We start from the raw sequence: 27,946 nt of genomic DNA on the forward strand, positions 1-27,946 counted from the left end.
TAGTTACGTTACCCTCTGTTTTTATACTGATTGGACGGATTGCAGCTCTCTTTTAGAAGCTCTTATTGGCTACTTAACTGAGTGCTCAATTTAAAGGGAACAACAGGATTACAGAAGTGAACATTTTCGCCACCTATCCCATTATTATTACAACAACAGTTTTAGATCGCTCGGCTCAGGGACGCCACTAAAAACCAGTGTCTGAAAAGATCGGTGAATCTCCTGAAAACTGTGTAAAAATACATAAACAGCAGGAAGAAAGAAAATAGTGAAGATGAAAAGAGAACACTGATAGAGAAAAGGAAATGAACTTTTCCAAGATTTGCATGTACACGCCAATAAGTTGAGAAAAATGATTTTCGTTTGAAAGGTGAAATTTAACATGAGGAAAAAAGTTGCATTACAAGTAATAGACGCGACAGGTAATTAAAACTTAACTTTGCCACGTCAAACCAGATATGGACAGTAACAAAGTACATTTACTTGAGTACTGTACTTCAGTACACTTTTTGACTATCTGTACTTTACTTGAGTATTTTTTTTGGAAACTTATGACTTTAACTTCACTACACTTGAAAGGCAAATATCGTACTTTTCACTCCACTACATTTCTATCAAGGTCCTCGTTACTATGAAGCAGCTTTGAAAGTGGACCTTTTTTTCTTTTCTAAAACGTGATTGGTTTTTCGCAGGTGACACTGAGACAGCCGATCAGTAATCACTAGGGTCACGTCACGTCCATAGACTGTATAAAATCAAGATCAATGATTTCCTAACAGCGTTATTTGAACACGATCAGTTGATGTCAGAATGGAAGGAGGCGGTTCTTCTGGAGAATGCACACACACCCATGGCTACACCTAGAACCCATGTTTCAGTTTTCTGAAAGGATTAAAACAAAATGAATCTTTAAATGTTTGCTTTGTTTGCCGAAAACAAACCACATCACGGCCTACAAAAACTCGCCATCCAACCTGCGGAGGCATACTGAGGTATATAAACGCTTTATTCCAAGAGAAAGCTTGCAGTAAAGTTGTCTGTGCTTTTCGAGCTAGCGAGAACATTGCAATAGCTACGCAGTCTGGTTAGTCAAATGACTTTCTATGGATTTGCCCACCAAGTTGCCGTAGCCTTGTCCACGGCTAACGTTAACACATAGCTAGTTAACTTGGACACTGTTAGTTAGCATGTAAAAACGGAGTTATGCTAACATGAATAACATTAACTTATCTGAAGTCCTTTCAGAAACGTGTTTTAGCATAATCTTGCCAAATAAACAGAATGTAGAAATCTTTCTTTTCTAGTAGCATTAGCTACCCAATATGATTTCGAAAAGCGTTTGCTAGCATGTCAGGTGGAGCTTCACTGACTAGCTAGCTTAACGTTAAACCACCATGACGGCACAGCATGCGTTCATTTTGTGAATTCACATTTCTGTCTTTGGTAACAGCATTCGGTTTTGTAAGCGTTGTGACGACAATACAACGATGCGGCGACAGAAAATGCACTTTTAATACTTAAGTATTTTTAAAAGCAAGTACTTCAGTACTTTAACTTACGTAAACATTTGACTGGACAACTTTCACTTGTATCGGAGTAACATTTGACCAGTGGGATCTGTACTTTGACTTAAGTAATGAAGTTGGGTACTTTGTCCACCTCTGGGTGAAACTGATGTTTTGATGTTGCAGTAACATGTTTCTTGCACATGCATTGACCATGGCTATAGATGCGTTTCGACACTTAACATGCACAGCAACCAAAATTCCGGCTTCCAGTCCCTAAGCAATCATAATAAACCCTTTCTTATATCAAGCGGATATATTTTTTTTTTTAATTATTATTACGACCATAATCCAGAGTTGTGCTAAAGAACTTAGAGTTGTGCTAAGAGACTTTGGAACTTGTGATAAAAGACTTTTATGCTAAACAACTGGATACCTCTGTGTGTGTGTGTGTGTGTGTGTGTGTGTGTGTGTGTGTGTGTGTGTGTGTGTGTGTGAGAGAAACCTGGCATGAAGGCGGATCTGCTGTCTTCTCCACTGCTCGATAAGCTCTGCTCTGTCTGTTTCAATCCTGCAGCCATCCTCCATCTGTGAAGCGCTCTGGAGCTCAAATTCAAACCATAAAGCCTCTGTCTGCTGCCTCAGGATCTAAACACACCACAGCAGTCAATACCAATGTCAAAAACTTTTTTTTTAAACAGTTAATTAACTATTTAGTCCAAGTAGCACTATATTCCTTCTGCATTTTAGCTTACACTTAACAGCAAGCGTGTAGCAAATGTCTGAGTACCACAGACAAGAAAAGACATTTCTCTGCACTGTTAAAAGATCAGAAAACCAGTCTGATGGAGACTACTTTTTACACATATTATTATCTCATCTCATCATCTGTAGCCGCTTTATCCTGTTCTACAGGGTCGCAGGCAAGCTGGAGCCTATCCCAGCTGACTACGGGCGAAAGGCGGGGTACACCCTGGACAAGTCGCCAGGTCATCACAGGACTGACACATAGACACAGACAACCATTCACACTCACATTCACACCTACGCTCAATTTAGAGTCACCAGTTAACCTAACCTGCATGTCTTTGGACTGTGGGGGAAACCGGAGCGCCCGGAGGAAACCCACGCGGACACGGGGAGAACATGCAAACTCCACACAGAAAGGCCCTTGCCGGCCACAGGGCTCGAACCCAGGACCTTCTTGCTGTGAGGCGACAGCGCTAACCACTACACCACCATGCCGCCTATTATTATTATTATTATTATTATTATATCCACATTCATTGGATATGAGCAATCGCACACTCTGATTGGCTACTCTACTACTAGGCTATCAGCTCATATACCATGAGTGGAGAGAAAACAAAATGGCGGAGTGTTTTGCTGTCCCAATTAAGGATGAAATAAAAACTCTACTCAAAAACAAAAACCCCCAAAATACAAAAAGGCAACAAAATATGGAATGAAAGTATTTGATGGTAAGAACATATCTTTTTAAAAATTTTCAAGAATTATTATTATAACATTTTTCACAAATTGCTCCCGGCATTTCACCGGTTTGTTTACATTCTACGTCTTTAAGCATTATTATTTTTTTTTTAAGGCTGGTTCAAAAGCTCAAAGAAGAAGTTTGAAAACTGCATCACTGAAATGTCTAAGGAAGAATTAAATAAAGGTATAAAGCTATCCTATACCTCGGCATGACAGCAAGACGGCACTTTCTAGGAAAAAAACAACACTAAACCTCGGTCACAACCGGCCGTACGTGCTCCTACGGCCGGTCTACGTGCAGAAAACGCAAGAAACGCACGGAGGGTGCGCGTGAAACGCACGGAGAGTGCGCGTGTGACGTGCTGATTTTCGAGCCGTAGACGGGCCGCAGAGGTTCTTTGTCATGTCAAACAAACTCTACGGGCGCTTACGTTTTTTTCAGGTTGCAAGACAAACTTACGGCCAACGTGCGTCTTTCTCCACGAACAATCAGAGAGATAGGTTACAGAGTGATGGTAGGCTTGACATGCTTGATTATAATATAAAGTACACTATTATATTAACTTTAAGTTGTTCGTTGATAAATATTGCATTGAATCTGATCTTTACTGTTTCAGCTCACTTAACACATTTTGTACTTTTACACTTTCTGCCTGTTGATGCGTCGCGCTGTCCAATCAGAGGCGGCCAAATTTGCATATTACAGGAAGGATTTCTGGGATAGCATTGAGTTTACAGTTCAGAGGGATCTGGCTTCTTTAGACGCTGTCTTCTTAAAACTGAATAAATATTTAAAAAGAGCCAAATGAGCCAGTCTTTTGAACGGCTCTTTTCAAAGAACGGATCACATAGATGCGGATCCCATCAAAGAGCCATAAATCCCATCTCTACTAGTGCGCCCTGCCCGCGCTGGTTCTTTGGGGGGGGGGGGGGGGGGGGCAGAGGACTCTGGCTGTGCGGGGCGTGGCATTACAGTCTAGCTGCTATTGGTTTTCTAAGCAAAGTCTCTGTTCCAAGTTCCTGGCAGTTTCAAAAGCTTATGAAAAACCTACATCATGTCACAGAGCGTTAATCTCGCGATAAAAAAATTATCGCCGTTAAAATTGAGTCAAGTTAACGCGTTAATAACGCGACATTTTTGACAGCACTAATATATATATATATATATATATAATATATATTTTGACCGTAGGTGTGAGTGTGAATGGTTGTCTGTGTCTATGTGTCAGCCCTGTGATGACCTGGCGACTTGTCCAGGGTGTACCCCGCCTTTCGCCCGTAGTCAGCTGGGATAGGCTCCAGCTTGCCTGCGACCCTGTAGAACAGGATAAAGCGGCTACAGATAATGAGATGAGATGAGATATATATATAAAATTTTAAGGACTCATGACTAGACTTGGACTCAAGCACTGATGACTCTGACTTGGACTCGTGCATTAACTGCATTCGGACTCATAAATTGGAGATGAGGACTCGGAATTTTTTCTTTATTTTTTGTAACATGCCATAATAATTTGGCATAAGATATTTATATCTACAGTACTTTTTGTACTAATTTCATATAAGAGTGTCACACCTGCGCACCTTGGCGCATACATCAGACAGACTCTCGAGCACGCTCTGGACAGCGTGCGCACCAAGTGGACTCTCTCACGTGCGCCGTAAACGACTCATAACTGCACAGGATTAAGGCGCAATCAGCGCGCCTATATAAAAACTGTGAAAACACACTTACTTTGCGAAGTATTGAGTTGCACTGCTGACACATTACCGAGCCTTATTTCCTTGTCTGGTTTCCTGATTTCCTGTTTCTTGGCTTTGATTCTGCCGAGTCTATGATAGCCTGTTTGTGCCTCGCTCGACCTATTGCCTGTTTCACCGTTTTACGATTTTGCCTGCCATTCTGGATTGTTTATCTGTCTTCACTTGTATTAATAAACACACCTTCTGCACTTACATCCATCTCCCAACCATCTCTGACAGAATACTTCACACTCCCTGATAAAGATAAGCACATTCACCTGTTCATACGGTGTGTTCAGGAATAAACTAATGTTAATGATGCTAAAACAGCCACCGTCAAATGGTGCAGTTGGAGTCTTGGATTCGACTCGGATCAATAGTGGACTCGACTCGAAATTTTTTTTTTTTAATGACTTGGACTTGAACACTGGGGACTCAAGACTGGACTCTATCTGTATCATTAAACCACATGGTGTTCTGTAATTCTACATAAAAAGGGTGAACACAGACAACAGAGCTTGAATAGAAGGAATGTCCAGGAGATAGTGAAGCTCACCTGGAGATCTTGGAGGTGTTTGTTCATGGTAACAGCTGAGATGCTGGAGCCTCTAAAGAAATCTGCGCTCAGCTGCTCATTGTTCATCTGCAGCTGCTGTTTGAATGCTGAATGGGCAGCCGCGTAACTGAAATAAACACAAAGAAATCACTACAAAACCAAAGACACATGGTTTTACAGACTGTTATCTCATCTCATTATCTCTAGCCGCTTTATCCTGTTCTACAGGGTCATGGGCAAGCTGGAGCCTATCTCAGCTGACTACGGGCAAAAGGCAGGGTACACCCTGGACAAGTCACCAGGTCATCACAGGGCTGACACATAGACACAGACAACCATTCACACTCACATTCACACCTACGGTCAATTTAGAGTCACCAGTTAACCTAACCTGCATGTCTTTGGACTGTGGGGGAAACCGGAGCACCCGGAGGAAACCCACGCGGACACGGGGAGAACATGCAAACTCCACACAGAAAGGCCCTCGCCGGCCACGGGGCTCGAACCCGGACCTTCTTGCTGTGAGGCGACAGCGCTAACCACTACACCACCGTGCTGCCCCATGACTGACTCTTATTTCATTGAATTTATTTTGAGTTGAATGACATTACTTAATTCCTGTCTGAGGTTAGCCAACAGATCTTCACATGAGGGCATACGATTCAGTAACCACTACAAATTGTTCAGTAATTACTGTGTGAGCTAATGTACTTAGGAAATGTAAGTAATTATAAGAGTGAGGATGTAAGTTTGAACCTGCTACTGGGAATTTAAAGGAAGTAAAAACAACAAATATGCACCAGCTCCAAATATTCCACAGCCATTACTAGAGTCCTAGAGAGCAAAAGTCTGTGTGTTATCTGTGTAGGAGGATGGTATGATCTCCTTCTCCTGTACCGGTAAATCACAACTACACTAACCAACCAATCCCATAGGCATCAAGATCATGTATGTGGAAGAGGGCAGTTAGCGCTTTCCTCCGAGTGTGTTCATGTGCTCGCTGATGAAATACTATATTGCCAAAAGTATTTGCTCACCTGCCTTGACTCACATATGAGCTTAAGTGACATCCCATTCCTAATCCATAGGGTTCAATATGACGTCGGTCCACCCTTTGCAGCTAGAACAGCTTCAACTCTTCTGGGAAGGCTATCCACAAGGTTTAGGAGTGTGTTTATGGGAATTTTTGACCATTCTTCCAGAAGCGCATTTGTGAGGTCACACACTGATGTTGGACGAGAAGGCCTGGCTCTCAGTCTCCGCTCTAATTCATCCCAAAGGTGTTCTATCGGGTTGAGGTCAGGACTCTGTGCAGGCCAGTCAAGTTCATCCACACCAGACTCTGTCATCCATGTCTTTATGGACCTTGCTTTGTGCACTGGTGCACAGTCATGCTGGAAGAGGAAGGGGCCAGATCCAAACTGTAAAAACAGTCTGCATGCCTAGGTGCTTGATTTTATACACCTGTGGCCATGGAAGTGATTGGAACACCTGATTCCGATAATTTGGATGGGTGAGCAAATACTTTTGGCAATATAGTGTATGAGCAACAGATGCAATAGCTGACTTTACGTGTCTTGAAGAAAGCACGAGTTAATAACATGCTTGGTGTGTTTGGTGGCTGTTGAGTGACAGGGGAGACCCGGCGAGCGGGTGGAAATTAGCAAATTACCAATTTGGGGAGAAATTTCAGAAACTTAGATTAATTTAAATATATCATGCATGCATATATACAGTGGTGCTTGAAAGTTTGTGAACCCTTTAGAATTTTCTATATTTCTGCATAAATATGACCTAAAACATCATCAGATTTTCACACAAGTCCTAAAAGTAGATCAAGAGAACTCAGTTAAACAAATGAGACAAAAATATTATACTTGGTCATTTATTTATTGAGGAAATTATCCAATATTACATATCTGTGAATGGCAAAAGTATGTGAACCTTTGCTTTCAGTATCTGGTGTGACCCCCTTGAGCAGCAATAACTGCAACTAAACGTTTTCGGTAACTGTTGATCAGTCCTGCACACCGGCTTGGAGGAATTTTAGCCCATTCCCCCATACAGAACAGCTTCAACTCTGGGATGTTGGTGGGTTTCCTCACATGAACTGCTCACTTCAGGTCCTTCCACAACATTTCGATTGGATTAAGGTCAGGACTTTGACTTGGCCATTCCAAAACATTAACTTTATTCTTCTTTAACCATTCTTTGGTAGAACGACTTGTGTGCTTAGGGTCGTTGTCTTGCTGCATGACCCACCTTCTCTTGAGATTCAGTTCATGGACAGATGTCCTGACATTTTCCTTTAGAATTCGCTGGTATAATTCAGAATTCATTGTTCCATCAATGATGGCAAGCCGTCCTGGCCCAGATGCAGCAAAACAGGCCCAAACAATGATACTACCACCACCATGTTTCACAGATGGGATAAGGTTCTTATGCTGGAATGCAGTGTTTTCTTTTCTCCAAACATAACTCTTCTCATTTAAACCAAAAAGTTCTATTTTGGTCTCATCCATCCACAAAACATTTTTTCCAATAGCCTTCTGGCTTGTCCACATGATCTTTAGCAAACTGCAGACAAGCAGCAATGTTCTATTTGGAGAGCAGTGGCTTTCTCCTTGCAACCCTGACATGCACACCATTGTTGTTCAGTGTTCTCCTGATGGTGGACTCATGAACATTAACATTCGCCAATGTGAGAGAGGCCTTCAGTTGCTTAGAAGTTACCCTGGGGTCCTTTGTGACCTTGCCGACTATTACACGCCTTGCTCTTGGAGTGATCTTTGTTGGTCAACCACTCCTGGGGAGGGTAACATGGTCTTGAATTTCCTTCATTTGTACACAATCTGTCTGACTGTGGATTGGTGGAGTCCAAACTCTTTAGAGATGGTTTTGGAACCTTTTCTAGCCTGATGAGCATCAGCAACGCTTTTTCTGAGGTCCTCAGAAATCTCCTTTGTTCATGCCATGATACACTTCCACAAACATGTGTTGTGAAGATCAGACTTTGATAGATCCCTGTTCTTTAAATAAAACAGGGTGCCCACTCACACCTGATTGTCATCCCATTGATTGAAAACACCCGACTAATTTCACCTTCAAATTAACTACTAATCCTTGAGGTTCACATACTTTTGCCACTCACAGATATGTAATATTGGATCATTTTCCTCAGTAAATAAATGACCAAGTATAATATTTTTGTCTCATTTGTTTAACTGGGTTCTCTTTATCTACTTTTAGGACTTGTGTGAAAATCTGATGATGTTTTCGATCATATTTATGCAGAAATATAGAAAATTCAAAAGGGTTCACAAACTTTCAAGCACCACTGTACATACTGTACCAACATACACACACTCAGTGTCTACTTTAATGGGAATGCCTCTACACCTGCTCATTTATGCAGTTATCTAATCATGTGGCAGCAGCACAATGCATAAAATTACGCAGATACAGGTCAAGATCTTCAGTTAATGTTCACATCAAATTTCAGAATGGGGAAAAAGTATGATTTCTGTTACTTTAAGTGTGCCATGGTTGCTGGTGCCAGATGGGCTGGTTTGGGTATTTCAGAAACTACTGAACTGAGATTTTCATACACAACAGTTTTTAGAGTTTACACAGAATAGTGCAAAAAAAAAAAGATCCTGTGTGTTGAGGTTCTGCAGGCTGAAACACTTTGTTGATAATCGAGATCAGAGAAAAACCACCGGGGGTGGGTTTCCCTAGTCTGGCTAACGCGACTTCAAAGCTCTGCGAGCATTTGGTCTGGCAAAGATATTAAGCCCAACCGTTTCCCAAAGCGTGTGGTTGACCCGCCTCCCTGAAATGCCTCAGTTTGCTACTGGTCGAAGCCAGAAAAGGCTGTGACGAAGCTTAAACCAATCACATCACTCTTTCCTCTGACGTATGTGACGCGACGGAAACTGCTTGAGTAACAGGAAGAAGATAAATACCTCCAGGGCTGCTCTTTGCTCCATTTTCAATGAGAACTTCCCGTTGAATGCTTTCAATACAGCATCTACCGCTGTGTCAAAGGCTTGCCGCTGCTCCATGTTCATAATGTTTCTAGTGAATGAAGCGCTTCCGGCATAGATTCTGTAAACAATCTATGGCTTCTGGTCGCAGTTCTACTACGTAACTGCCTTGAACACGCCTCTACCCAGGGCCGTTGGAGATGCTCAAAGTTGATTGGCTCCCGATTTTTCGGGAGCTTGGAAGAGCTGGAGATAGCTTGCCTTGCCAGACTAAGCTCGCAACAGGCCCCCGTGTTGCGTCACACTTAGGATAGGCGGGCCCAGGCTAGGGTTTCCCAAAAGCCTATTAATGCTAAGAGCATTAATACATCTTAACTACAGTGAATATTAAGTGTACACACCCTGTTTTTCTGCTGTAAAAAAAAAATGAGACCATGATAAATAATTTCAAAATTTTTCCCACCTTTAATGTGACCTATAACCTGTAGAATTCAATTGAAAAACAAACAAATCTGGGGGGGGGGGGGGGGGGGGGGGGGGGGACATAAAAAATAAAAAACGTACAATAAGCTGGTTGCATAAGTGTGCACACCCTTAAACTAATACTTTGTCGAAGCACCTTTTGATTTAATTACAGCATTCAGTCTTTTTGGGTTGGAGTCTATCAGCCTGCCACATCTAGACTTGGCAATATTTGCCCACTCTTCCTTGCAAAAGCGCTCCAAATCTGTCAGACTGTGAGGGCATCTCTTGTGCACAGCCCTCTTCAGGTCACCCCACAGATTTTAAATTGGATTTAGGTCTGGCCCTCTGGCTGGGCCGTTCCAAAACTAATTTTCTTCTGGTGAAGCTATTCTTTTGTTGATTTCGATGTATGCTCGGGGTCATCGTCATGCTAAAAGATGAAATTCCTCTTCATCTTCAGCTTTCTAGCAGACACCTGAAGGTTTTGAGCCAAAGTTGACTGGTCTTTAGAACTGTTCATAATTCCCTCCACCTTGACTAAAGCCCCTGTTCCAGCTGAAGAAAAACAACCCCAAAACATGATGCTGCCACCAACATGCTTCACCGTGGGGATGGTGCTCTTTTGGTGATGCGCAGTGTTGTTTTTGTACCAAACATACCTTTTGGAATTGTGGCCAAAAAGTTCAACCTTGGTTTCATCAGACCATAACACATTTTCCCACATGCTTTAGGGAGAGCTGATGTATTTTTTTTCCCAATATTTAGCCGGGCCTGGATGTTTTTCTTTGACCCTACCTCATAGTCCAGACATATGGAGAATACGGGAGATTGTCGTCACATGTAGAACACAACCAGTACTTGCCAGAAATTCCTGCAGCTCCTTCAGTGTTGCTGTAGGCCTCTTGGCAGCCTCCCTGACCAGTTTTCGTCTTGTGTTTTCATCAATTTTGGAGGGACGTCCAGTTCTCGGTAATGTCACTGTTGTCCCATATTTTCTCCACTTCTTGATGACGGTCTTCACTGTGCTCCATGGTATATCTAATGCCGTGGAAATGTTTTTGTCCCCTTCTCCTGACTGATACCTTTCAACAATGAGATCCCTTTGATGCTTTGTAAGCTCTCTGTGAACCCTGGCTTTTGCTGGAGGATGCAACTGAGTAAATGTCTGAACTTTATTTGGGGTTAATCAGAGTCATTTTAACTGATGGCAGGTGTGAACCCAAAAAGACTGAATGAATGCTGTAATTAAATCAAAAGGTGCTTCAACAAACTATTAGTTTAAGGGTGTGCACACTTATGCAACCAGCTTATTGTACGTTTTTTATGTTTTTTTTTCTCCCTAACAGATTTTTTTGTTTTTCAATTGAATTGTACAGGTTATAGGTCACATTAAAGATGGGAAAAGTTTTTAAATTATTTATCGTGGTCTCATTTTTTTTTACATCAGAAAAACCTATAATTTTAATGGGGTGTGGACACTTTTTAATACTCCACTGTAAGAGAGGGTGTTTATTGTGCTGCTCGGTGTAAGAGACTGTAAGAGAGGGTGTTTATTGTGCTGCTCGGTGTAAGAGACTGTAAGAGAGGGTGTTTATTGTGCTGCTCGGTGTAAGAGACTGTAAGAGAGGGTGTTTATTGTGCTGCTCGGTGTAAGAGACTAAGAGAGGGTGTTTATTGTGCTGCTCGGTGTAAGAGACTGTAAGAGAGGGTGTTTATTGTGCTGCTCGGTGTAAGAGACTGTAAGAGAGGGTGTTTATTGTGCTGCTGCTTTTGGGAAACCCACTCCAGATTGATTCAAGCTGCCAGGAAGGATATAGTCACTCAGATAATCACAACTCGCACTCATTCAGTGTTGTTTGTTTTTCGCACCATTCTGTTTCAACTCTAGAGGCTGTTGTGTGTGAAAATCCCAGGAGATCAGCACTTTCTGAAATACTCAAACCAGCTCATCTGGCACCACCAACCATGCCATGATTAAAAAGTTACACAAATCATGTTTCCCCATTCTGATGGTTTGATGTGAACATTACCTGAAGCTCTTGATCTGGATGATTTTACACACTGTGATGGTTTCATTACTAGTAATATAATTAAAACAGAAGCCATTTTAATACGTATGCGTGGTGCATATAGACATGATGCCAAAATGCCTAACCTGCTATGAGCTTCCTGTAGGGACTCCTCCCCTTCCTGTTTTTCCACAGTGTGAATGACCGTCCTCTCTACTGTCTGTTTGGTCTCCACCCTGTTAGTATGTACAATGCCCTGTAAACATAGAGAGATGAGACATTGTTATAGGGTCACTGGCTCCTGGAGCACTTGAGTGTGCTACTCAACATTCTTATTAGCCCAAGAGCATTAGCTCAAAATTGAGTCCAACCCAGAACAAATTAGTAACAAGCTGAATTTTTCAGAATATGTTCAGAATACCCTTAGGAATAATATACTAAAAATCCCCGGGAATCCACCTTGTGCTCTCTGAGAAATTCAAGATGGCGTCCAAAATGGCCGCCGATTGGAGATTTTTCAATATCTCAGGGATAAAACATAATATAAATGCAATTAAAATGTTAAATTATATGTTCTCTCATAGGGCGGCACGGTGGTGTAGTGGTTAGCGCTGTCGCCTCACAGCAAGAAGGTCCGGGTTTGAGCCCCGGGGCCGGCGAGGGCCTTTCTGTGCGGAGTTTGCATGTTCTCCCCGTGTCCGTGTGGGTTTCCTCCGGGTGCTCCGGTTTCCCCCACAGTCCAAAGACATGCAGGTTAGGTTAACTGGTGACTCTAAATTGACCGTAGGTGTGAATGTGAGTGTGAATGGTTGTCTGTGTCTATGTGTCAGCCCCGTGATGACCTGGCGACTTGTCCAGGGTGTACCCCGCCTTTCGCCCGTAGTCAGCTGGGATAGGCTCCAGCTTGCCTGCGACCCTGTAGAACAGGATAAAGCGGCTGGAGATAATGAGAGATGAGATGAGATGTTCTCTCATACAAGCAATGCAAATTCACCATTGTCACACTGTTAAAATTAAAATTAACCAAGATTACAAGGTCATTAATGTGGAAATTACATGGAATTTGATGGTTGACATGATTGACAGATTAGCTTAGTAGGCTACCTACATACATGAACATAATGTAAGACAACAATTAGACATCAATTTCCTTAATATTTAGTGCATCTTTAAGCTTTGATAAAATATTAAAGGGAAATTAAATTTGAGAACTCTATCTTCTAAAACTACAATGGCAAGCTGTTTCAGTACACTTCAACATTCCGGCGACTTTCATGACAAAAAGGTCTGCCTCAATAAAAGCTCTTGCTTATAAACAATGAGTAGACTTAAACACTTCTCAGTGCCTCAGTTGTAATGCTTGGACCTTTGTTGTACCATCAGTGAAGTAGGGAATTTATTCAAGCTTGTTTAAGGGTGGAAAAAATTAATCTTTGAGTTTCTAGTGCCAGTCTTTACTACTAGCAACGCCAGTGTGTTCGGACAAAAAAATGACTAAACTCAGCATGACCTTTTAAAAATGACTGAACTCAGCATGACCTTTTAACATGCCATTTTTCATTTTACACCACCAATTTACTTCAATTAATATTAATGAAAATAAGTGCTCCAACCCCTAGTAATTGTGTTTGTTGTTTTGTGAACAGAATAGGATGATACGGAGTGAACGAGTAACCAATGGATCCACACTATACACAAATATACTGTTATAATAATGTGTACATTGTTATTATATAATGTTAATACACAATGTAATTAATACACACATGTTGGAATTTACTCTCCTACCCTACAAAACATATATTCTGACCTTTTAATTGCATTAATATTTTGTTTTGGGCCTGAGATATGGGCAGAGCTCCATTTGGCGGCCATTTTGGACGCCATCTTGAATTTCTCAGAGAGCACAAGGGGGATTTCCGGGGACTTTTAGTATGTTATTCCTAAAGGTATTCTGAACATATTCTGAAATTTTCAGCTTGTTACTAATTTGTTCCGGGTATAACCCTATTACTCCTGGGCTATATCCCATTACTGTAGAGTAGATTAACTTCACAAAGCCAGTAAACATAAGAGGAGCAACCTCAGCCAATAAGGAGTGCAAATTCATCAAGAAAGGTGCAACAGAGTGTTTGGACACTGCGAGACATGAGGACAGTAATAGCAAACCCTCTAACACTATCTGAACAACAATAAGTATTATAAAGCTATATAATATAGTAATAAAAAGTAATACGAGTAATAAAATATCATTAGAAGGCTTTGGTCTGGATTTAAACATGCGGATCATAAAATGGTAAGGGTTATACATATTCACGCGCGCGCACGCACAAATGCACATGTACCTGTGGATAAGCTTGGCTTAGCGTTTCTTCAGCATGAACCTCAGGTTCTTTCCTTAGCGCTCCTTCCCTGTGACAAGAACACACCACACACACACCACACACACACCATTAAGGCAATCAGTTATAAGCAGACCATAAAAGACCAAAGAGCAAGTGTGAGAGCATAACCAGAATTGCAAAGACCAGAAAAGATATTTGTGTAGGAATGATGCACAGGATCGCTGTAGATTGTGATGGTCACAGCATTCAACTGTTTCATTTTCTCTCTTTAAAACAACTTCAGTACTACTCAATATAGAAGTAAAACACGTTTTCGAGCCTCACCGGCGCTGGTATGGTTCTGTGTTGCTGCTTGGAATAACTTGGTAGCGGACAGTCTCCACTTTTCCGCCACACTCCATCAACTGAGTGGTGGTCATAGAGGAGCTTACTGGGGATCTCAGAGTATTACTGAGCTCGCAAAGTGCATCCAGACGCTCTTGAGGCTCCACTGCTAAAGAACATGCCTGGAGGTACAGGTACAATATATATATATATATATATATATATATATATATATATATATATAATATATATATATATATATATATATATATTTACAATCAAGCAAATTATGAGAGTAGTGATTGTACTCCTGGGGTACATTTTGAAGATATATTCAGGGCATCTTACTTCGAATAAAACTCATATCTTTATTTTACACTTTTTTTTAAGAACTGTGAATTTCACTAGTTGTGTGTAAACGTCTTATTGTGTTAGAAAGCAAATGCAACTCTATAGTGTCTAAAGCTATACAGTATGCAGTCCCACTGGTGACATCCCCCTACTTAAAAAAATATTGCGTCACCATGACTTAGTAACATGTGAGAACGAGATCCGAATGTGTGGCCAGAGCTTGGCCAGATCATTAAATCAAGGGAATGAGATCACAGATGAGCTGCAGCTTGTCCACATGCATGGTGTTTTCTGTAAAACCCTGTACAGACATGTACACTCGCTGAGGGGCACAACACAATTCATCCGTTTATTCTTTTTCGACACTGCTAATTCATTACGGGTCACGGAGAAGCTGGAGCCAATCCCAGCTGACATCAGGCAAGAGGCAGGGTACACCCTGGATGGGCCATAACACAATTATAACACCTTATTAATATGCGGCCGTGTTTAATTTTATTAACAACTTGCATTACTAAGTTGTGGCTATGACTTTCTTTTTTCAGATGGGACGTTACTAGCAGGGCGCTGCAATACAGGGCCTTGTCAAAGAAGCCATTTGTAAAAATCAAGGTGAAGCTCTGAATACAGGCACGAGGATTGTGCATAAGTAAAAGTGATTAGACAGAAAAGCAAAGCTCAGGCATTTACCAGTGCAAAGAGGCAACGCCTTATGGTTACACCCTTCAGGCTGCCCAAACATGCACAACAGCCATGAATCATAACTGAACTGAATTGTTTTGGTTTTATTTTTTTATGACTGCATGATTGAACACATCAGGAATCTCTGGGAACGATACGAAATTTATTAGTATAGTATATTATTTGTGTGCTAGCCCATAAATACTTTTTTCTTTTAAATTCATACTTTGTTTTTTGACATTACACTTCCTTCATTTTTAAAAAAATAAAATGATTTTAGCTATAAAGTGCAAAAGTTTGCATCACACCATGTTTTTTTTTTTTGAGAAAAGAAATTAAATGCATCTCCAAGCAGTCGAGTCATTAAACCTCGAGTCCGAATCCAGTCTCAAATCACCAGTGTTCGAGTCCAAGTCAAGTCCGAGTCATTAAAGAAAAATTCGAGTCGAGTCCACTACTGATCCGAGTCGAATCCAAGACTCCAGCTGCACCATTTGATGGTGACTGTTTTAGCACCATTAACATTAGTTTGTTCCTGAACATGGCGTATGAACAGGTGAATGTGCATTCTCATTATCAGGGAGTGTGAAGTATTCTGTCAGAGATGGTCGGGAGACGGATGCAAGTGCAGAAGGTGCGTTTATTAATACAAGTGAAGACAGATAAACAATCCAGAACGGCAGGCAAAATCGTAAAACAGTGAAACAGGCAATAGGTTGAGCGAGACACAAACAGGCTATCATAGACTCGGCAGAATCAAAGCCGAGAAACAGGAAATCAAACAAGGAAATAAGGCTCGGTAATGTGTCAGCAATGCAACTCAATACTTTGCAAAGTAAGGGTGTTTTCACAGTTTTTATCTCGACATGCTGATTGCGCCTTAATCCTGTGCAGGTACAAGTCGTTTACGGCACGTGCGTGAGAGTCCGCATGGCGTGCGCGCTGTCCGGAGCGCGCCCGAGAGTCTTTCTGATGCACGCAAGTGTGACACTGTTATACGAAATTAGTACAAAAATTAATGTAGATATAAATATCTTATGCCAAATTATTATGGCATGTTACAGAAAATAAAGAAAAAATCTGAATCATCGTCTCCGATTTACGAGTCCGAATCTAAGTCCAAGTCCAAGTCATCAGTACTCAAGTCCAAGTCAAGTCACGAGTCCTTAAAATTAGGGCACAAGTCGGACTCAAGTCCGAGTAGTGGACTCGAGGCCTGCAAGCAGTTAAAAATTAAATGTGACCGTGTCCTACAACAACACTATCCAAAACATAAGATCTGATCAACAAGAAAATAGTTAGAGCTGATACACAAGAAGGCAGTATATGAAGGCTAATGAAGTGAAATCTAATATACTGCCTTCTTATGTATCAGCCAAGTGTTGGTCTAAATTTCTCTGCCGTCTTCATTTTCTCCTAAGCTGTGTACACTTTTGCACTTCATTCTTTCCTTATACACTTATATTCCTCTACGTTTGAACTGGTGAGAAGGACATCTTCAGCTGTCGCTTTTACGCAGCATATAATTAAACCAACAATGATCATGCTGATGGTATTATTTAGACTATAACGAACCGATACATTCAGTATAGTGCATGTAGTTTCTGGCATGTACACTACCGTTCAAAAGTTTGGGGTCACCCAGACAATTTTGTGTTTTCCATGAAAAGTCACACTTTTATTTCCCACCATAAGTTGTAAAATGAATAGAAAATATAGTCGAGACATTTTTCTGGCCATTTTGAGCATTTAATCGACCCCACAAATGTGATGCTCCAGAAACTCAATCTGCTCAAACTAAAGGAAGGTCAGTTTTATAGCTTCTCTAAAGAGCTCAACTGTTTTCAGCTGTGCTAACATGATCGTACAAGGGTTTTCTAATCATCCATTAGCCTTCTGAGGCAATGAGCAAACACATTGTACCATTAGAACACTGGAGTGAGAGTTGCTGGAAATGGGCCTCTATACACCTATGGAGATATTGCACCAAAAACCAGACATTTGCAGCTAGAATAGTCATTTACCACATTAGCAATGTATAGAGTGGATTTCTGATTAGTTTAAAGTGATCTTCATTGAAAAGAACAGTGCTTTTCTTTCAAAAATAAGGACATTTCAAAGTGACCCCAAACTTTTGAACGGTAGTGTATGTACAGTCAGCAAACAGAAAAGAACACTCATACGAAATCAAGATGCAAGGAGAGGTGGTGGGAGTGAACCTTTGTAGCCATGCATATATACAGAGTCATGCAGATTAGGAAATGTGGTGTTAGAGGTACCTGTTCACTGCACACTTGGTCTGAAACACAGGCTGGGATTTCTGTGTTAGTGTCTATGTCATGCCTCAAAAGAGCCACATTAATTGACTGCCTTCGCTCAACCTCTCGCCACAACTCAGGCAGAAAGGACTCTATTGCTGAACGGACATCCTAGGTGATAAGACATAGAGTAGAGACTTTTAGATTTACCTAACCATCCAGCTCATGGGAGTTATACAAATAAACGTGATAGCAACCTATTGCTACTGCAGGTCTTTCACATCCTCACTGGGAGATGTACAGACCAAATCAAGCTTTGGCTTTTGTGTATACCTGGGAAGTGAAGGCCCAGTGCCGCTGTTTTATGTACCTATTTTGAGACATGTTACTCAACTAACCATCAGCTTGCACTGGTTCCTTCACCTCTTGCTTTAATATACTTTCACGATCACATCTACTCATTTGCTTTTATGAGTGTTTCTGTGAATACGGAGAAATGTGTCCCCCAGAGCCATCTCTAGGCCTGTGTAATGTGGAGAGATCTAAAACCTGTACATACTCCCTGGGGTTACTGTGAAAAAAATTCAGCAGACTTCTCCGACATTTCTTGGTTGTTGGAAAAAATCGAAATAAGTTTGAAAATTGCCAACTTGGCTTGTCCCACCTGCAACCTTGGTTTGAACTAAGAGTGTTATTTCTCCACTGAAAGCCAGCAGACAGGATTACCATCTGTGCATGTCATGGATATATGAGTGTGTTTCAAGAAAATACAACTAAACTTGATGCAACTTTTAAATCATTTCAACTACAGCTCAGCCAAAGTAGGTGTTCCATGAACTTGGGGTCGACTATGTGACGATTCAGCCCCAGCGTTGCAACTGTTAGTCAGATATACGGTTCGCCTGCCTCATGTTATCTGGCAGGGCAACAAAACAACATCTCGTACACATGATCGTGTGTACTGCTTTGGTATGTTTTTTGCGTGGAGTTGAGCGCGTAAAAATTGAAGTGTACGTTTTTTAGGTGTCAACTATGTGACGGTGATTACATCTGCGTGATTAACTATGATAAGTAGTCAGTATGATGAAACAAAGTGGCAGCCCTCTCCCTTCAGGCACATGACCCTGGGTGATAATACTGTAGGTTGATCCCAATGGACGTAGCAAGCCAAAAAGCCCCAAATTTTTCAACTATGTGACGTCTAATTTAACCCTCTGGGGTCGAGAGCTTCGCTGGTGAAGCTCGGCAGGTTTAGAATGAGTAGATCATGTATTCAGACAAATATTTTGGTGAGTTTTTATCATACAAGCATGATAAACATATTGACATTATACTTTCCTATGTGCCCACTGCCAAATAATATTTTTTAAATTACCTAAATTAGATGAAACACAAAACTTGTCACTTTACTCAGTCACACTGGAGTCGGAGCGCTGAGCGCCCACTTATGCATTCATAAAAGACTATTCACATGGTAACTCATTTGCACTATTCCGCACTACCTCATCTTAACAGCTGCTAGTTTGTTTATACTGCTTATTTCATGTTTACCTGCTATACCTCAAGTGCCCTTGACTGTTTGGTTATTTGAACCAATATATGTGTGTGTGTGTGTGTGTGTGTGTGTGTGTGTGTGTGTGTATGTATATATATGATGAGTGTTTAGTCTACGTCTAGTTCATATCTAGAGTGTTTATACTGTTTATATTGTCTGAGTGTTTAGTCTGTGTGTAGTTCTTATCTAGTGTTTTCACTGTTTATTTATACTGTTTATATTGTTTGAGTGTTTAGTCTATGTCTAGTTCCTATCTAGAGTGTTTATACTGTTTATATTGTCTGAGTGTTTAGTCTATGTCTTGTTCTTATCTAGTGTTTATACTGTTTATTTATACTGTTTATATTGTTTGAGTGTTTAGTCTATGTCTAGTTCCTATCTAGAGTGTTTATACTGTTTATATTGTTTGTTTTTTTTCAATTATTCTATTTTTATTTATTGCATTGCCTGTTTGCACCGTGGGTCAGAGAGGACTGACATTTCATCTGTGCTGTATGTCGAGCATGTATAGCATATTTGACAATAAAGTTGACTTGACTTGATGATTACTTTCACTCTTTTGGTTTCGATTGGTTTCTCTTTCGTGGTAGGAACACCCACTGTAAACAGGATAAAATATGGTCAGCCAAATTTTAGGCTATTTGAATGTAAAACTTGTTGTGAGATGGCACGCAAATTTTATATGCTTTGGATGATTCAGGACAGCAAATCAATTCAATCCTGAGAACTGTGACACTGATGATGAGCGGTGCCTTTTTATTTTTATTTTTTAACTTTGACTCGATCCAGCCAAAGATCAACTTGAGAAAGTGTAAATATTTCTCCTATTTCTTATAAATATATCGGTTAATATGCATGCACTGTAGTGCATACACAGGAAAAATGACTGAGCAATCTTTCCAGAGTTAAAAGTATTTTCCTCAAAAATAGTTAATTTTGCTCTATTTTGAGTTTAGAGAGTAAAATTTGGAGTTGGAGCAAATTTACAGAGTAATTGTGTAACTGAGTAACAGAGTTGGTTGTGACTCTGAACTGAATAAAATAGTACATTAATTAATTTCAAGACACACTGAAGAGAGTCAAATACCAAAATAAAGCCAAATACCAGATAAACAAAGCTGTTGTAAAAATCAGTTTTAGAACTGTGTTGGAATGTGTGAAAAAACAAACAAACAAACAAACAAACAAACAAACAAACAAACAAATAAACAAACATTACCTTACCCATTATGATGAAACATTTTGATCACTTGACCTGATGGGATTAAGAGTTGGCAGTGGGAGGGCTTTTCACTCTTCTCATTGAATGGAATGGATTTTTTTACTCATCTCATTGAATACCCCATCCACTGCCAACCTTTTATTCCAAAACAATAGGACATAATTTTTTGATGGCTAGTTAATTGTCCAAATCAATGGAGTAGATTTAAGTTTTTGTGCTTGATACATTCCTAAGACTGAACAGAAATCACCGCAAGTGATGAAAACAGTTCATCACAATGGATAAGGTCGTGTTTTTCACACATTCCAACACAGTTCTAAAACTGATTTTACAACATCTTCATTTATCTGTGATTTTTTTTAAGAAGTGCAATCATGACATACATACTACATAGATATTATTGTCGCTGAACTTGTGCTGAATACAAACAAGTCTATATGACTTTGAAATACTGCTTAGATTTGTTGAAATTGACAAAAAAAAAAATCGGAGCATACCAAAATCATTAGAGTGCCAGAAAATACCCTCAGACCCCAGAGGGTTAAGGTAGATTTAGCATTCCCAATGCTGCTGGGTACTGCAGTGCAGGCGACAATTCTACCAACAAGGTCTACTAATGAAGCTAAATTCTAGACAAGCCATTTGATTTTGATTTTAAAGGAGGGGGTGCACAAAAAGTAACAGGCTTGCTGAGTTATCTCATCTCATCATCTCTAGCCGCTTTATCCTTCTACAGGGTCGCAGGCAAGCTGGAGCCTATCCCAGCTGACTATGGGCGAAAGGCGGGGTACACCCTGGACAAGTCGCCAGGTCATCACAGGGCTGACACATAGACACAGACAACCATTCACACCTACGGTCAATTTAGAGTCACCAGTTAACCTAACCTGCATGTCTTTGGACTGTGGGGGAAACCGGAGCACCCGGAGGAAACCCACGCGGACACGGGGAGAACATGCAAACTCCACACAGAAAGGCCCTCGCCGGCCCCGGGGCTCGAACCCAGGACCTTCTTGCTGTGAGGCGACAGCGCTAACCACTACACCACCGTGCCGCCCTTGCTGAGTTATTATTAGCTGAAATATTTTGACTACATTTAGTCCCAAATTAAGATAAAAATTTACAAGTTAGTATTTTCTGTCATTTATATAAAATACTTAAGGATTACAGCCACCAGGATTGAGATGCTGCCACGGATTTGAGACACTGATGAATGGTGCTATTTTGGACTTTAATCTGCTCCTTGGTAAGGTAGCCGAAATGGTTTTTATTTCATGTCTCTTCACATCTGGAGAAAGTGTTTGGTTCTTTGTCGTATGGTTGTTGTAACTTGGGTCTGGGTCGACTTTTTCCCCTCCTTCCCTCTCTTGTTTCGGTGTGGCTTTCTCTTTGGATTTCTATATACTGTACATTTAAAAAAAAAAAAAAAAGGATGCACACTAACAGACCATGAAGACATTTTTTTTCTCTAAGGAGACAATCTCTTTCAACATGGTGATTGTTTAAAAAAAAAACTGCAATTATTAATGTTTTCCCTTTAGCAAAGATTTATTACAGGAATAGATGGTAGCTGGTTGTGGCAGCGGGGGCGTGGTCAAGCGTCAATCTGTGAACGGAGGGCGGAGTCAGGGAAGGTAAGTGGCAGAATCACTACACCTGATGTTAGTTAACCTGTGTTTGTGTGTCTTCCCCAGTGACCACGCCCTATAAAAAGGAGAGAGAGAGAGCAGAGGAAGGAGGCTCTCCCCAACCAGAAGGCTTGTGTGTGTGTGTCTGTGAGAGCAGTAGATAACAGCTGAAAAGCGTACATATTAATCATCACTGAAAAGTGTAAAAATAAAGAGTTTGAGAACTCAGTTCTGGCCTGCCGTGCTTCTGTGCTCCACCCACGTTAAACAATTGCAACACTGGTCTATCTGTCACATAGCTGAATAATCGCATACATTATTTTGTGAGATGTGTTGTATACTGAAAAATATAAAAGCATTTGAGCACAGCTCTGCGGTGTACCTTTGACTTGGGAAGTTGTACTATCATTTGGCAGTATTTATACCAAAACCCAACATACTTTATTTTTGCCAAATTGCCCACACCAAATTTCTCAGTATTCACAGAAACACTCTTAGCCATAGGAATTTAAAATTGGAAGAGAGTGCAACGGAGCAATTGAAAGTTAAGGGTCTTGTTGCAGGACCCAACTGCAGGGCCAGGCTTTGAACCCACAACCTTCTGAGCAGTCACCCAAAGCCTTAACCATTGAGCCACCGCATCCCAGAGTTAGGTGTACAATAATACAATAGTAGCTGGTCACAAACACAAAGCCTAAACTATATCAAATCAAATCACTATATCAAAACAAATTTATCATAGCACTGAATGAAAGGAATCTATTATTGTCAGTAAGGTGCATCATGCAGATACTGAATGCGGTGTCAGGTTGGCCTACCTCCCACTGAGCCCTGACAGATTGAGAAAGTCTTTCCAGGTCTTGGAGCTGAGCTTCAGAACAGAAGGCTCCAACACCTTCTACAGCTCCTAGGAATTCGTCTAACACAGCTGGATGAAGCCTTCGTAGTGCACCCTAGAAGGAGAAAAGATTCACAATACATTAAGGCAGATTTATACTTTTGCTAAGATGCAGGTATACAGTGTCTTGCAAAAGCATTCATCCCCCTTGGTGTTTGTCCTGTTTTGTCGCGTTACGAGTTAGAATTAAAATGGATATTTTCAGGGTTAGCACCATTTGATTTACACAAATGCCTACCACTTTAAAGGTGAAATTTGTTGTTTTATTGTGACACAAACAACAATTAAGATGAAAAAAAACCCCACAGAAATCTGTGGGTATGCATACGTATTCACCCCCTTTCGTATGAAACCCCTAAATAAGAGCTGGTCCAACCAATTCACTTCATAAGTCACATAATTAGTTGATTAAGATCCACCTGTGTGCAATCAAAGTGTCACATGATGTCTGTATAAATCAACCTGTTCTGGAAGGACCCTGATTCTGCAACACTACTAAACAAGCAACATGAGAACCAAGGAGCCTCCAAACAGGTCAAACACAAAGTTGTGGAGAAGTACAGATCAGGGTTGGGTCATAAAAAAAAATCCCAAACTTTGAATATCCCAGGGAGCGCCATTAAATCCATTATAGCAAAATGGAAAGAACATGGCACCACTACAAACCTGACAAGAGAAGGCCACCCACCAAAATTCACAGACCGGGCAAGGAGGGCATTAATCAGAGATGCAACAAAGACACCAAAGATGACACTGAAGGAGCTGCAAAGATCCACAGCGGAGATGGGAGTATTTGTCCAGAAGACCACTTTAAGCCGTACACTCCACAGAGCGGGGCTTTATGGAAGAGTGGCCAGGAAAAAAAAGTCACTGCTTAAAGAAAAAAAAAATAAGAAAACACATTTGGAGTTTGCCCAACAGCATGGAAGAAGATTCTCTGGTCAAATGAGACAAAAATTGATCTTTTTGGCCATCATTAGAAATGCCATGTGTGGCGCAAACCCAACACCCTGAGAACACCATTCCTACAGTGAAGCATGGTGGTGGCAGCATCATGCTGTGGGGATGTTTTTCAACTTCAGGGACAGGAAAGCTGGTCAGGATTGAAGGAAAGATGGATGGCACTAAATACAGGGCAATTCTGGAGGAAAACCTGTTTGAGTCAGCCAGAAGTTTGAGTCTGGGATGAAGGTTCACATTCCAGAAGGACAATGACCCTAAACATACTGCTAAAGCTACACTGGAGTGGTTTAAAAGGAAACATTTAAATGTCTTGGAATGGCCTAATCAAAGCCCAGACCTCAATCCAATTGAGAATCTGTGGCATAACTTGAAGATTGCTGTACACCAACACAACCCATCTAACTTGAAGGAGTTGGAGCAGTTTTACCTTGAGGAATGGACAAGAATCCCAGTGGCTAGATGTGGTAAACTAATAGAGACATACCCCAAGAGACTTGCAGCTCTAATTGCATCAAAAGGTGGCTCAACAAAGTATTGACTTTTGGGGAGTGCTGAATACCCATGCACACTCCAGATTTCTGTTTTTTCATTTTATTGTTTGTGTCACAATAAAACAATTTTCACCTTTAAAGCGGTAGGCATGTTGTGTAAATCAAATGGCGCTAACCCTCCAAAAATCCATTTTAATTCCAGCTTGTAATGCGACAAAACAGGACAAACACTTTTGCAAGACGCTAACAGGAAATTTCCCCATTGTGGGATAATAAAGGTCTTCTTATCTTAAGACACTATGTATTTTGCACTGAAATGCAAAGAAGGGGTTTATGGGTAAGCATAGCTTGCACAGGCTCAGAGAGGAGCAAGTGTGCACACCACCATGATCTTAACTAAATGTCATGCACATCTAAGCTGCCCGGCATCAAGTGTATCTGATAGTGCAAAAGCTAGCAGCCCACTGCAAGTGACTAGGCAGACATCTATGTAAATGTCGACACATGCTGTTTGCACATGTTCACAGATTTGTATATGCGGTAGAAATCAGCCTTTATAACAAACCCATTATTATTTCCTGCATCACTGATGGTTTCTGCAGTTTCTTTTTACTCACTCAGTCTTGAAGCAAAAGGTACAGTCTGTAATGTTTATCGTGTTTCTAGATTGCTCATAATTATAGATTTTTAAAGATATCTTAGGGGAAAATGTGATGCAAGGCAGAACAGCTATTCGGTTTATTAGGCTCAAGCATCTGATTCTATTTTATGGCCAAAAATGAGCATCGCACCGAAGCTTGAACAGCTCAACTCTGGCTTTTTTCCTTAAGAAGCTAGCTGAAGAAGAACACATAGTTCTAACAGAGAGAGTGCGGTCAGTTAGCGAAAAGACAAAGGCTTGTTTTTGTCATTGTGATTCTATTACTGAGCATAAGAATTAAGTCAGATAAGTAAATATGAACAGAAACTGACTACATACAGTACCAGTCAAAGGTTTGGACACCCCTTCTAATTTAATGGCTTTTCTTTATTTTATTCATTAAGTCACTTCATGTCTTAAAGGAGAACTGAAGTCATTTTTAAACTTGCTTTATTTCTTAATTAACGTGTTATTCAATTATGTTTTCGGTTTTAGTAACCTTATATCGTGACTCCTATTGGCAACTAACTGCAATTAAATATTATACTTATCGGCCTATTCGTTTTTTAGCCATGTTGAATTTAGTTCGTTTGGTCCACGGCAGGCGTCGCTTATCCGCACGATCTTCACGAGGCTTGTGCGAGACTTTGAAACGTCAAGTGTCAGCAAGGTGTTAGCGCCACCATTTTGAAAACTGTTTTCCAAACGAAAGATTGCACAAAAACGAGTTTAAATGACGATTACTGCTTACTTTTTTCAAACTGTCCTGATTGCTATCAAAACAAACAAAACTTCTGGCTTGATTACATCAGCATTCGAAAGAGGGCGCGCGCGTCTTTTGACAACGTTGGCAGATGTCGGTCACTTTGATTTCCGCTGTACGTTTTACTTCCGTCCTACGATGTCTCGCACAGGTCTCAACGAATCTCATTTACAGCCATTGCTTTGACATATGGACTGATATATTACAGTGGTGCTTGAAAGTTTGTGAACCCTTTAGAATTTTCTATATTTCTGCATAAATATGACCTAAAACATCATCAGATTTTCACACAAGTCCTAAAAGTAGATAAAGAGAACCCAGTTAAACAAATGAGACAAAAATATTATACTTGGTCATTTATTTATTGAGGAAAATGATCCAATATTACATATCTGTGAGTGTCAAAAGTATGTGAACCTCTAGGATTAGCAGTTAATTTGAAGATGAAATTAGAGTCAGGTGTTTTCAATCAGTGGGATGACAATCAGGTGTGAGTGGGCACCCTGTTTTATTTCAAGAACAGGGATCTATCAAAGTCTGATCTTCACAACACATGTTAGCGGAAGTGTATCATGGCACGAACAAAGGAGATTTCTGAGGACCTCAGAAAAAGCATTGCTGATACTCATCAGGCTGGAAAAGGTTACAAAACCATCTCTAAAGAGTTTGGACTCCACCAATCCACAGTCAGACAGATTGTGTACAAATGGAGGAAATTCAAGACCACTGTTACCCTCCCCAGGAGTGGTCAACCAACAAATAATCACTCCAAGAGCAAGGCGTGTAATAGTCGGCGAGGTCACAAAGGTCCCCAGGGTAACTTCTAAGCAACTGAAGGCCTCTCTCACATTGGCTAATGTTAATGTTCATTAGTCCACCATCAGGAGAACACTGAACAACAAATGGTGTGCATGGCAGGGTTGCAAGGAGAAAGCCACTGCTCTCCAAAAAAAAAAGAACATTGCTGCTCATCTGTAGTTTGCTAAAGATCACGTGGACAAGCCAGAAGGCTATTGGAAAAATGTTTTGTGGACGGATGAGACCAAAATAGAACTTTTTGGTTTAAATGAGAAGAGTTATGTTTGGAGAAAACACTGCATTCCAGCATAAGAACCTTATCCCATCTGTGAAACATGGTGGTGGTAGTATCATGGTCTGGGCCTGTTTTGCTGCATCTGGGCCAGGACGGCTTGCCATTATTGATGGAACAATGAATTCTGAATTATACCAGCGAATTCTAAAGGAAAATGTCAGGACATCTGTCCATGTCCTTCTCAAGAGAAGGTGGGTTATGCAGCAAGACAACGACCCTAAGCGCACAAGTCATTCTACCAAAGAATGGTTAAAGAAGAATAAAGTTAATGTTTTGGAATGGCCAAGTCAAAGTCCTGACCTTAATCCAATCGAAATGCTGTGGAAGGACCTGAAGGGAGCAGTTCATGTGAGGAAACCCACCAACATCCCAGAGTTGAAGCTGTTCTGTAGAGAGGAACGGGCTAAAATTCCTCCAAGCCGGTGTGCAGGACTGATCAACAGTTACCGGAAACGTTTAGTTGCAGTTATCGCTGCACAAGGGGGTCACACCAGATACTGAAAGCAAAGGTTTACATACTTTTGCCACTCACAGATATGTAATATTGGATCATTTTCCTCAATAAATAAATGACCAAGTATAATATTTTTTTATCTCATTTGTTTAACTGGGTTCTCTTTATCTACTTTTAGGACTTGTGTGAAAATCTGATGATGTTTTAGGTCATATTTATGCAGAAATACAGAAAATTCTAAAGGGTTCACAAACTTTCAAGCACGACTGTACATAGCATATTTCAAACACTCAACTCGCTATAGCAGTGACAAAACAGCTATCAAAAATGCATTCCTATATTTAATAAAATGAGATAAATAGAATTTTGATTAAAAAAAATTGCCTTCAGTTCTCCTTTAAAGTCATAATGGATGTCGTTTCTCTTTACTTCGTTGAGCGATTCTTGACATAATATGGATTCGTACAGTTGTGGAATAGGGCTATTTACTGTATTTTTATTATTTACTGTTTGATGTCAAAC

At 40.6% G+C, this 27,946-nt stretch overlaps 1 protein-coding gene across 11 annotated transcripts in view; it reads right to left on the reverse strand.

The window, feature by feature from the left end:
- Nucleotides 1-27,946, reverse strand: part of LOC132883748 (nesprin-2) — a 379,369-nt gene that overhangs the window by 284,725 nt on the left and 66,698 nt on the right. For 10 of the 11 annotated variants that reach the window (XM_060917720.1, XM_060917721.1, XM_060917716.1 and 7 more), the window contains exons 23-29: nucleotides 22,941-23,075; nucleotides 17,739-17,888; nucleotides 14,428-14,609; nucleotides 14,104-14,170; nucleotides 11,905-12,014; nucleotides 5,299-5,425; nucleotides 2,011-2,153 (exon numbers count right to left, since the gene is read on the reverse strand). In XM_060917720.1, the coding sequence (XP_060773703.1) occupies nucleotides 2,011-2,153; nucleotides 5,299-5,425; nucleotides 11,905-12,014; nucleotides 14,104-14,170; nucleotides 14,428-14,609; nucleotides 17,739-17,888; nucleotides 22,941-23,075 (914 nt within the window). The remainder of the gene's footprint in view (nucleotides 1-2,010; nucleotides 2,154-5,298; nucleotides 5,426-11,904; nucleotides 12,015-14,103; nucleotides 14,171-14,427; nucleotides 14,610-17,738; nucleotides 17,889-22,940; nucleotides 23,076-27,946) is intronic. The other variant, XM_060917719.1, reaches the window with a different exon arrangement.

Source organism: Neoarius graeffei, chromosome 3 (genome assembly GCF_027579695.1).
Source record: "Neoarius graeffei isolate fNeoGra1 chromosome 3, fNeoGra1.pri, whole genome shotgun sequence".
In the NCBI taxonomy this organism is placed as follows: domain Eukaryota; kingdom Metazoa; phylum Chordata; class Actinopteri; order Siluriformes; family Ariidae; genus Neoarius; species Neoarius graeffei.